The 11,413-nt window shown below is 38.4% G+C and overlaps 2 protein-coding genes across 2 annotated transcripts; both read right to left on the reverse strand.

Moving 5' to 3' along the window:
• Nucleotides 1–390: 390 nt before the first annotated feature.
• Nucleotides 391–2,862, reverse strand: LOC131993202 (G-protein coupled receptor 4-like; the record flags this gene model as incomplete). Its single annotated transcript, XM_059358990.1, has 3 exons — nucleotides 391–460; nucleotides 2,113–2,496; nucleotides 2,588–2,862. Coding segments are annotated over 3 exons (729 nt in total), but the record flags the coding sequence as incomplete, so codon positions are not given.
• A 1,101-nt stretch (nucleotides 2,863–3,963) lies between these two features.
• On the reverse strand, nucleotides 3,964–6,235 carry LOC131993203 (G-protein coupled receptor 4-like). The gene is made up of 4 exons (XM_059358991.1): nucleotides 5,975–6,235; nucleotides 5,551–5,762; nucleotides 4,900–5,459; nucleotides 3,964–3,974 (listed from the first exon to the last, which is right to left on the reverse strand). The coding sequence occupies exons 1-4, from the start codon at nucleotides 6,218–6,220 to the stop codon at nucleotides 3,964–3,966; spliced, it is 1,029 nt and encodes a 342-aa protein (XP_059214974.1). The 5' UTR covers nucleotides 6,221–6,235.
• Nucleotides 6,236–11,413: the final 5,178 nt, after the last annotated feature.

Here is an 11,413-nt window from a genome sequence, read left to right on the forward strand (position 1 = left end):
AAACTCCTCTCAGTGCATTCATGTTGGCTCAGAACAAGAGACAACATGAATAATGAAATAAAATACGTTAAGAATGTTTGCTGTGAGCATGTTTGAGATATATGGACTCTTTAATTCAAAACACTAATCTTTTTCATGTCTTTGTTATATAATCAAAAACTTAAAATCCTAACAATTTAGTAGAAAAGTTCTAAAAACATGTAAGTTAAATTAAACATAGCTGCTGATTTAAGTCTGTTTAAGGTAATATATATGTATATTCTATGAATATGTATCACTGCATTAAAGGTAAAAAGTGTGAAAAGGTACCTGTGAAGCTGCTGACGAGCAGAAGGACTTCTCTCCTCCAGCGTCTGATGTGTCTGAGTGGTGACGTGCAGCAGGTGGATGTTAATCCACACTTCCTCTTTTCAGGTAGAGAGTGGGCGTGGCCAGAGCAGTCCAGAGCAGAGCTGCACACCTGGAGCCCAGAATAGATGGATGAGGGCTCAACGGGCCCCTGGGTCCAGACATGTAAAAGGCCCCTGACCCCTCTTTGGGTCCAAACAGTCCAAAGAACCAGGTTCTGGTCCCTCTTGGTCCCATTCAGTAATACATCCATGATGAGCACATAAACTGACTGCAGCCTGTTCCCAGTTATACAACATATCATCAACAGTCATATTTTTTACAACTCACGAAACTCTTTTGCATACCTCAGCTGCCATCATGTCCTGGGACAATGCAAATGTAGCTATAAAACCTGTCAGTGTGTTCATGTTTGTTCAGAACAAGAGACACAATAACATTATCAAAATGATGACGATCACTTTTTAAAGTAATTCTACAGAGTCATTTCATCATAAGAACACTATATTCTGGGATTTCCAAAGATTAATACCCCTCAAAAAAAGTAAAAAATGGTAAAACTTGTCTGTTGATACTTATGAGAGCATAATATGATCAGAAAGGACAGAAAAACACCATATCATCGGATGTCCAAAAATGACCCAGTCGGAAAAAAAGTCATACTATAGTCATACTATAGTCATACTAAAGCATGTCAATTTTTGTCAAAATGGTCAAATTTAAAAATGCATAAAATAGGTCAATTATCATCTGTTGATACTTATTAGAGCACAATTTTGCCAGAAATGACAGAAAAACACCATATTATGGAATGTCCAAAAATGACCCTCTCAAAAAAAAGGCATGTAGATTTTTGTCAAAAATTGTCTGATTTTAAAATGACTAAATATGCTTAAAATGGGTCAATTATAGTCTGTTGATACATGTAGTTGTATTGTTTTTCCACATATGACGGAAAAAACACCATATTATAGGATGTCAAAAAATGACCCCCTCAAAAAAAAATCATACTATAGCATGTTTTTTGTTTTTTTTTGTCAAAAAACGGTCAGATTATAAAATGACTAAAAATGCTAAAAATGAGTCAATTATAGTCTGTCAATACTCATTAGAGCATAATATGGCCAGAAATTACAGGAAAACACCATATTATGGGATGTCCAAAAATGCCCCCCTCAAAAAAGTCATACATGTCGATTTTTGTCAAAAATGGTCAAATTTTAAAATGCCTAAAAAAGGGCTAAAATGGATCATTTATAGTCTGTTGATATATGTAGTAGTATAGTTTGTCCAAAATAGTGAAAAAAACCATCATATTATGGGGTGTCCAAAAATGACCCCTTTAATAAAAAAGTCAAACATGACCATTTTTGTAAAAAAAAATGTCAAATTTCAAAATGGCTAAAAAAGTTTTAAAATGGGTCAGTTATAGTCTGTTGATACATGTGGTAGTATATTTTGTCCAAAAATATGGAAAAAAACCAACATATTATTGGATGTCCAAAAATGACCCCCTCATAAACAAGTCAACTATAGCATGCCGCATAATAAGGCCAGAAATGACAGAGAAACACCATATTATGGGATGTCCAAAAATGACCCCCTTAAAAATAGTCATACCATAGTATGATTTTTGTCAATCTTTAAAATTGCTAAAAATGCTTGAATGGGTTAACTATATTCTGTTGATACATGTAGTAGTATTGTTTGTCCAAATGTAGCTAAAAAAAATATTCATATTATGGGATGTCCAAAAAAACAAACATAGGAACCAGTTCATAGAGAGGGTAAATATCTGGGTTGTCATCTTGTGGATAGCTGAACACATTCACAATGATGGCGGGCAGGAACAGCAGCGTGTAAATCAGCAGCACCAGGATCAACATTCCTGCAATTCGTCTTTTTTCGTCAGTCGGGACCGAGATGGAAGCATACAGGGCTTTGAGGGTCGCAGTCAGGAAGAATAAGATCAAAGGGAGAGGAAGGAGGTAAAAGATGATGGAAATGACTGAGACCTCGTTTTCATAAGAGAAACGCTCAGTGAGGACACAGACGACAGGAAGAATCCAGACCAGGACACAGACCAGCACAGAGGACTTGATGGTTCGTCTGCAGCGGTACCACAGTGGGTGGACGATGACCAAATACCTGAAATACAAGACAGACAACTTCAGAGTTCTACAGAGATACAATGATCAGACACTGAAGCTTCACACATATTGGATAGACAGGTAGCTACCTTTCCAGAGCGATGCACACCATGAAGCCAACACTGGCAAACAGACTGTAGGAGTAAATATAGCTGAAGACCCGATATAGTATCTCCCAGTAGTCAGAAAAGTACACGTTCAATTTCTTAGACTGTGCCACCTCAACGATCATGCAGCAGAACTGGATGAGGTCAGAGATGAGAAGGTTGATGACGTAGATCGGAGCAACTTCACCATTTCTCACCTGCAGGAAAACAAAAGGAAACAAGCAGCTGAAACGTGTGTTTAGGGTCCAATCAGGTTTGTGTACATTATAATATTAGAGTCAATTATTCCCATAAAACACTTTATCCCAACCCCCTGAGACCTGTCGCCCAACCAGATCAAGACACTCACAGATTTTTCAAAGATATTCACAGATTGGTTGTTCCCGTCTCAATAACTCATCAGAGGAACATTGTTTTCAGAGAAACAACATGTCTATCCTGATTTTCATCAGTGTCATGAAATGATAAATAATAGCAAAATTTAAGGTGTAGTAGAACTTAAATCATAGACACACAAATGAGATATTCTTGGTAGAAGCTGCTACAACTATTGTTTTGGAAAATTTGCTTTAATGTAATTCATGTGAATTTTTTTAGACATATATTAGACATATTGACAAGAATCAGGTTGTAGCTGGCAGTCTACTTTACCAACTCAAAAAGTGACTTTATTCTCGACATTTTGACTTTTTTGTCAACAATGTATTTTGACTTTATTCCATCATATTTACTTTATTCTCAAAGCTCATAATGAATTTCATCCTCTTCTGTATCTCCATCCTTGTTGGCAACCCACACGGGTCCTCTGAGTCAACACCACAGCAGTTGAAACGTTTTAACAATATTGCCCTATTTGAGTGATATTTAAACTTTATTCTACAAGTGAACGTGGAATAAAATGTTTTAATTCAGAATTCTGTTCCTTTCAGAGGTTGAATAAATTAAGTTACATGCAATATTATAACACACAAAATCAGTTTGAACAGGTCTGAACCGGTTTGAACCAGTTAGAACCAGTCTAAACAGGTTTTAACTGATCTGAACCAGTTTGAACCGATCTGAACTGTCTGCTGTCTGTTTTTGATGCTATAAAACAAGGGTTTAACGTCCTGCTCGGACCAGCTAACATTACAAAGCCATCAATAGCAGATCCATGCTGCAAAGCTAAATATCAGCTCGCTGGCCAACCTGAACTTCAGGTACGGTGAGCCGGTTGGCCGCCCCTGCCTTGCGTCGCTCTTGGCTGGTAGAGGGTGACCATGTGTCCCAACCCCAAAACCAGGACCCTAAAATATATACAAATTCATGCCTGAATATATTTATGTGTCGTTGCATGCACCATAGGCCTTTTCATGAGGTCATGATAGCTCTGTCAGTGTGGAAAACACAGAAAATGTCCAATGAAACAGATTATTTTTTGAATTTTATTGAGTTTTAATTTCATGTAGAATTACACACATTGTGATTACATTTTATCGAACATAAAACAGCTGATAAACATCGCGAAAACTACCATGCCTCCCACTAAAAACCAACAGAATAAAACCTTTAATGAGTAATGATATATGAGTAATGAAATAGTTTGTAGTTTATTATCTCTAGAAATACAGATAGTTTTGAATAGACACCCATGAGTAATAACAGGAAAACATTATACCATGAAAAAAAAAAATGTTAATGAGACTTTAATGTCCTAAAGACATTTTTAAAATAATGTTTCTGTGTTAAATATTCCAGAAACTGTCAAAGAAAGGTTCAGGACAAAGACTTCAATGAGCTCAGTGAACCAAATATAATATCTGATATGTTTCTGTTATTAAAAGATGAAAACAACAGAGGTCCAATTACATCTAACACACTAATATAAAAATATTTGTTGAAGTCATCACTGTGAACCTCAGCAGGTTTAACAAAACATTTCCCAACAGCAGTCAAGACAAAGTTCCTATAATATAGAAATATCAGTAGAACTTTTCTTTAGTTCTTCTGTTCTCTCTCCATCACTCTCTCCATCTCTCTCTCCATCTCTATCTCCATCTCTCTCCTCTTCTCTATCTCCATCTCTCTCTCCTTCTCTCTCTCTCCATCTTTCTCTCCTTCTCTCTCTCCTTCTCTCTCTCCATCTCTCTCCTCTTCTCTATCTCCATCTCTGTCTCCTTTTCTCTCTCCATCTCCCACCTTCTCTCTCTCCTTCTCTCTCTCCATCACTCTCTCCTTTCTTTCTCCATCTCTCTCCATCTCTCTCTTCTCTCTCTCCTTCTCTCTCTCTCCATCTCTCTCTCCATCTCTCTCGCCTTCGCCCTCTCCATCATTCTCTCCATCTCTCTCTCCAGGCATGTTCACAGTTACAGAGCTGATTTCATTGCTGTCTGTTCTGCAGCGACACAAACAGTCTGAAAGCTGGCGTATGGTCCCTTTCCTCATCAACATATACAGAACTAAGTCTGCCAGAGGACTCAACTTAAGAAACATAGGAACCAGTTCAAAGAGAAAGAAAATATCTGGGTTGTCATCTTGTGGATAGCTGAACACATTCACAATGATGAAAGGCAGAAACAGCAGCGTGTAAATCAGCAGCACCAGGATCAACATTCCTGCTATTCGTCGTTTTTCGTCAGTCGGGACCGAGATGGAAGCATACAGGGCTTTGACGGTCGCAATCAGGAAGAATATGAGCAGTGGGAGAGGAAGGAGGTAAAAGATGGCAAAAATGACTGAGACCTCGTTACCATACGAGAAACGCTCAGTGAGGACACAAACGACAGGAAGAATCCAGACCAAGACACAGATCAGCACAGAGGACTTGATGGTTCGTCTGCAGCGGTACCACAGTGGGTGGACGATGACCAAATACCTGAAATACAAGACAGACAGCTTCAGAGTTCTACAGAGATACAATGATCAGACACTGAAGCTTCACACATATTGGATAGACAGGTAGCTACCTTTCCAGAGCGATGCACACCATGAAGCCAACACTGACCACCAGATTGTAGTCGTAAATATAGCTGAAGGCATCAAATATCTCCCAGTAGTCAGAATTGAACAAGTACACGTCCGTAGGCTGTGCCACCTCAGCGATCATGCAGCAGAACTGAATGAGGTCAGAGATGAGAAGGTTGATGACGTAGATCGGAGCAACTTCACCATTTCTCACCTGCAGGAAAACAAAAGGAAACAAGCAGCTGAAACATGTGTGTTTAGGGTCCAATCAGGTTTGTGTACATTTTAATTATAGAGTCAATTATTCCTGTAAAACACTTCATCCCAACCCCCTGAGACCTGTTGCCCAACCAGATCAAGACCCTCACAGACACAGAGACATGACACATACAGTAAATAAATAACTGTCAGTTATAATGTTCTTACCAGAGAGAAAAGACCATAGATGGCCGCGAGGGTCAAAGGAAGGCCGAGACAAATGATTAGGCATGTCACCACAAACTGGATGAACGCATCTTCACCAAAACTGGGAAAGCCAAAGAGGGAAGAAAATTCGAAGTAGTTGCTGTAGTCAGAGTAGTTGAAGTAGTTGAAGTAGTCATAGTAGTAGCTGTAGTCGTAGTAGTTGCTGGTTGTGTCGTTGAGGCCGTTGTCCTGTGAAGTGTTGTCCATTGTTCAGAGTGAAACCTGAAGGTTCAGAGATCAGGTTATAGAAAGGCAGCATGTTGTTTATATCAACCTAACATTGTTCAGTGACATCACTAAAGCTGTGAGCTGCTGGTTCACACACACACACACACACACACACACACACACACACACACACACACAGTATACACACAATGCAGACCATGAAATGCTGTCTCTTCACTTTTTATCGGTATTGATATGATACTATCTCTGTCTGAACTAATAATATTTAATAAATAATACAGTTCCAGATAGTTGTTATTAAGTTATGTAAACAGTTTAGTTTGAATATTGTCTTTTTCATAATAAGTTGTTTTCATCTTAAAAAAAATTAAATAATAATAAATAAATTATTTGTGTGTTTTACAGCATATCTTCATGTATCATATGTTAACAACACACAAAACTAGTTTGCATCTCTAAGCTGCCATTATGTTATGGAAAAATGCAAATGTACCTACAAACACCTCCCAGTGTATTCATGTTGGCTCAGAACAAGAAACAACAATAATAAAAAAAAAATAATAATGCTACTGTAAGCACAATTTAGATAGTTGGACTCTTGAATTAAATATAATTTATATTTTGCATGTTTTATCTGTTTTACAAGTTTTCCAAACTGCTTTGTGATAAGATCACATATGTATTATCCTCACAATTTAATAGAAAATTTGTTTTTTTGTAACCATGTTTCAATTCAAAAACACTATCTTTTTCATATTTTATCTGATCAGGAATTTTTACAATTTCTTTTTCTTTGTTACATAATCAAAAACTTACAATCCTAACAATTCAATAGAAAAGTTCTTCGAAAAAAAGCAAGTTAAAAAAACATAGCTCCTTATTTAATTCTGTTTAAATTAATATATATATTTCTATGAAAATGTTAATAATCTCTTCGTTAAAGGAAAAAAGTCTCAAAACGTACCTGTGAAAGCTGCCGGATGACCAGAACGACTTCTCTCCTCCAGCGTCTGGTGTTTGTCCTGTGCATCCAAACACTGACAGGAAAATATGACAAGTGATGACGTGCAGCAGGTGGATGTTAATCCACACTTCCTCTTTTCAGGTAGAGAGTGGGCGTGGCCAGAGCAGAGCTGCACACCTGGAGCCCAGAATAGATGGATGAGGGCTCAACGGGCCTCTTTGGGTCAGAGCATCACAAGAGTCCAAACAGTCCAAAGAACCAGGTTCTGGTCCCTCTTGGGCCCATTCAGTAATACATCCATGATGAGTACATTAACTGACTGCAACCGGTTTTCAGCGACACAACAACAAATCAATCGGCATATTTTGACAATTTGCCAAACTCTTTTGCATATGGCTGCTGCCATCATGTCCTGGAAAAATGCAAACATTGCTATATTAATAGCAATGTTTGCATTTTTCCTCTTAGTGGACTCATGTTGGCTCACAACAAGAGACTAATTATCAAAATGTTGATGATAATAATAAGTTTTAAAAGAAGAAATTCTACAGAGTCTGTGGCAAGGTGTGTGTTTATTGTGGGCAGGTTAAACCCACACCTATGCCCTGTGAGACCCCAGTGGGATTTTTTGCCCTTTGGAGGTTTTCTGTGGGTGGTCAACAGTTGGGCTTGCCCACAGAAATCCCCCACAGATGCTCATCATGTTAATATGGAAGAGGATTGGAGCTAGGTAGGAGAAAAAATGAGAGGAGGAATATATTTTCCCCCATTATGTAGTTCGAGTTAAAAGTTGAAATGAAGGGGCGTTCCCGGTGGCACACCTTTTAGAACATGTACCATAGAGGCATTGGCCTCGTAAGCGGGCGGCCGGGGTTCGAATCTGACTCGGAGCCCTTTCCCACATGTCTTCCCCTCTGTCTCCCCCTTCACTCTGTCCTATCAATAAAGCCCAAAAATGGCCAAAAAAATATCTTAAAAAAAAGTTGAAATGACATGAATAAAGTTGAAATACCTTTTTGAGAAAAAAGGTTGAAATCACAAGAGTAAAGTCAACCTTTTGTGCTCTGTAAAGTTGGAAAGATATTCACAGATTGGTTGTTCCCGTCTCAATAAGTCATCAGAGGAACATTGTTTTCAGAGAAACAAGATGTCTATCCTGATTTTCATCAGTGTCATGAAATGAGAAATGTAACAATATTTAAAGTGTAGTAGAACTAAAATCACAGACACACAAATGAGATATTCTTGGTAGAAGCTGCTACAACTATTGTTTTGGAAAATTTGCTTTAATGTAATTCATGTGAATTTTTTTAGACATATATTAGACATATTGAGGAGAATCAGGTTGTAGCTGGCAGTCTACTTTACCAACTCAAAAAGTGACTTTATTCTCGACATTTTGACTTTTTTGTCGACATTGTATTTTGACTTTATTCCGTCATATTTACTTTATTCTCAAAGTTCATAATTGATTTCTTCCTCTTCCGTATCCCGATCCTTGTTGGCAACCCACACGGGTCCTCTGAGTCAACACCACGGCAGTTGAAATGTTGTTTTAACAATATTGCCCTATTTTAGTGATATTTAAACTTTACTCTACATGTGAACGTGAAATAAAATGTATAAATTCAGAATTCTGTTCCTTTCAGAGGTTGAATAAATTAAGTTACATGCAATATTATAACACACAAAATCAGTTAGAACCAGTCTGAACCGGTCTGAACTGTCTTTGCTAGCAGACCCTTTCTTTGTTGGGATCGGTTTTGTTCTGCAATTCACCCAGGAATTTTAATCATACTTTGTTCACACAACTAAGTAATATTTTACTGTTTTTTTTTAATCAAAGTCTTAACCAAGTTGTAGAAATAACAGCAGCTGTCAGAGCTACAGACTCGTCAGGCCTAAAGCAGAGGCAGCTAACGTTAGCTCATATTAGCCATGTGAAATCAGATGTTGAATTATCAAATAATTCTGTAATTTCTGTCAACAGGGAATAAAACCACCTGGTTGGATTTATTGTAATCTACAGAAGGTAAGTATGTACATGTGTATTTTTAATACTGTACCAATTTGATGTAATTTGTATAGGTTGTGATGGTAACCGCGATTAACGCGAGAGTATGCTAACGACATTAGCTTAGCTGTCAGTAACAGTCCACGTTACTGTGTAGCTTTAAACTAAAGGTAAACTACATCTGTATGATAAAATATATTGATACTTTAGAGGATTAAAGTGATGTTTGGTGTTATTAGCTGAGACCTAGCAAGCTCTAACTGCTAAACCTACAATACACCATCACATCAACATCAAAATTGACTCCCTGTGTCTTGCCCCCACCAGGGTGATGAGAAACTTAGTGCTGACCATACCCAACTCAACAAGCTGTCGTCATCTCAAGACTTGAGATGACACTCGTAATGTCCTAGTGATGGACCTGCCAGCCTTCACAGTGAAACCCCTTCAGATGATCCAGAACAGTCTACAACCAGCCAAAAAGGTCACATTTCACACCGCTGCTCATCCAGCAGCGGTGTTCCCCGTTGGTGGAACCACTACCAGTTCCTACCATAGCAGGGGCGTCCCTCTCTACCTTTAAAACCTCCTGAAGACCTTCAGAGAGGACTTTCTCTCCTAGCACCACACCACAACTCTACTCCTTAAAGAATCCTCTTTAGACCTTATTGCTGCTCTTATCGTACTATACCATGATTGTTTCCCTTATTTTCTATAAGTCGCTTTGGATAAAAGTGTCTGCTAAATGACTAAATGTAAATGTGTAACTAGCTGCTCTGTATGATAAAGTATATTGGGACTTTGGTGGATTAAAGTGACATAGGAGACGTTTCTATGGTGTTGTCAGCTAAAACCTGAATCAATGTTTGCTAAAGTGTCTGAGCTTTGGCTGATTGAAGTGACTGAGGAGACGTTTGTGCTCATTAGAAAGAGAGGACCATGAAACTTGGACCCTGTGAGGTGTAGATGTCTCCCGCCTGCTGCTTCTTCTTTGTGAACTGTTGCCACCAGCCAGAGCTCTGTGTTCAGCCTGAAATCTACTCACAGCGTTTCGCCTCCATTCATCCTCCTCCGTGTCCTCCATCTGCCCCCAGGCTTCAGGTAACATCCAACACACTTAAGAGTACAAACTAACATTTCATGTGTGTTTTATTTTGGTGAAGCAGGTCATTAGCTCTCAAGCTATTGTTTTAAAGGGATTTGGAAGTAACAAAACAAAACCAGTAGGGTTACACGGGGGTGTAGTTTTTAGCACTTTTGCTTCACAGCAAGAGGGTTGCCATCCGTGTGGAGTTTGCATGTTCTCCCAGTCAGCGTCGGTTCGTTCACTGTCCAAAGACATGCACTTAGGTCTAAATTGCCCGTAGGTGTGAATGAGAGCGTGAATGTCTGTCTTTATGTGTCTGTCCTGTGATAGTCTAGATACCTGTCCAGGGTGTATCCCGCCTCTCGTCCAATGTCAGCTGGGATCAACTCCAGTCCCCAGCGACCCGAGTGCGGATAAGCAAATAAGGATAATGAATGAATGACTGAAAACAAAACTAACAAACAAATTATTTAATCAGGGAGGCTCGAAAATTCTGTGCTCTGTGAGGTAAAACTGTTTTTTGTCAATGTAGTCTTTGAAGAGAGCTGATGAGAGCAAATACGGATTTAATGACTTCACTTTCAAATCATTAAGAGCTGGTTGATGACCTCTCTTGGTGGTGGTCATTGTGGTCCTCTTTGTAGTCTTTTTTAATCTCTTTGTTTTTGGTATTTGTTACCTTGTTGTTGTTTTGTACTGTTAGTGGTTTTTTGCATGTCATCTTAGTAATTTTGCACAACTTTTTACAAGTTGTGAATCTGTTTGTAGCAGTTTTTGTGTCTCTGGTCAGCTCTCCTGCCTCTCTTTCTGGTTGTTCTGTGTGAACTTATATTCATTTGTTCAATCAGAAATCCAAACAAAAAAATCAATTCCAGCGGCCCTTTGCCTCTTGGGCCCATTCAATAATAATAACATATCATCAAAAGTCATTGTCACAACTCACCAAACTCTTTTTTTTTGCATATCTTAGCTGTCATGTCCTGGAAAAGTGCAAAAATCACTATTAATACCTCTCAGTAGATTAATATTGGCTCCGAACAAGAGCCACAGTAATAATCAAAGTGATGAACACGATAATAATTTGCGAAAATATCTACAGAATCTGGTTTGAATTTGTTTTTTATGCTATAAAACAAACGTTTAACG

Source organism: Centropristis striata, chromosome 20 (genome assembly GCF_030273125.1).
Source record: "Centropristis striata isolate RG_2023a ecotype Rhode Island chromosome 20, C.striata_1.0, whole genome shotgun sequence".
NCBI classification, from domain to species: domain Eukaryota; kingdom Metazoa; phylum Chordata; class Actinopteri; order Perciformes; family Serranidae; genus Centropristis; species Centropristis striata.

Bases quoted from the DNA above. Each gene is read 5' to 3' on its own strand.
- LOC131993203 (XM_059358991.1), bottom strand. From the start codon at position 6,220: ATGGACAACACTTCACAGGACAACGGCCTCAACGACACAACCAGCAAC. The intron at 5,763-5,974 runs GTAAGAACATTA...GTTTTCCTGCAG, and splicing joins TCTATGGTCTTTTCTCTCTG to GTGAGAAATGGTGAAGTTGC. The intron at 5,460-5,550 runs GTAGCTACCTGT...CTTGTATTTCAG, and splicing joins GTGTGCATCGCTCTGGAAAG to GTATTTGGTCATCGTCCACC.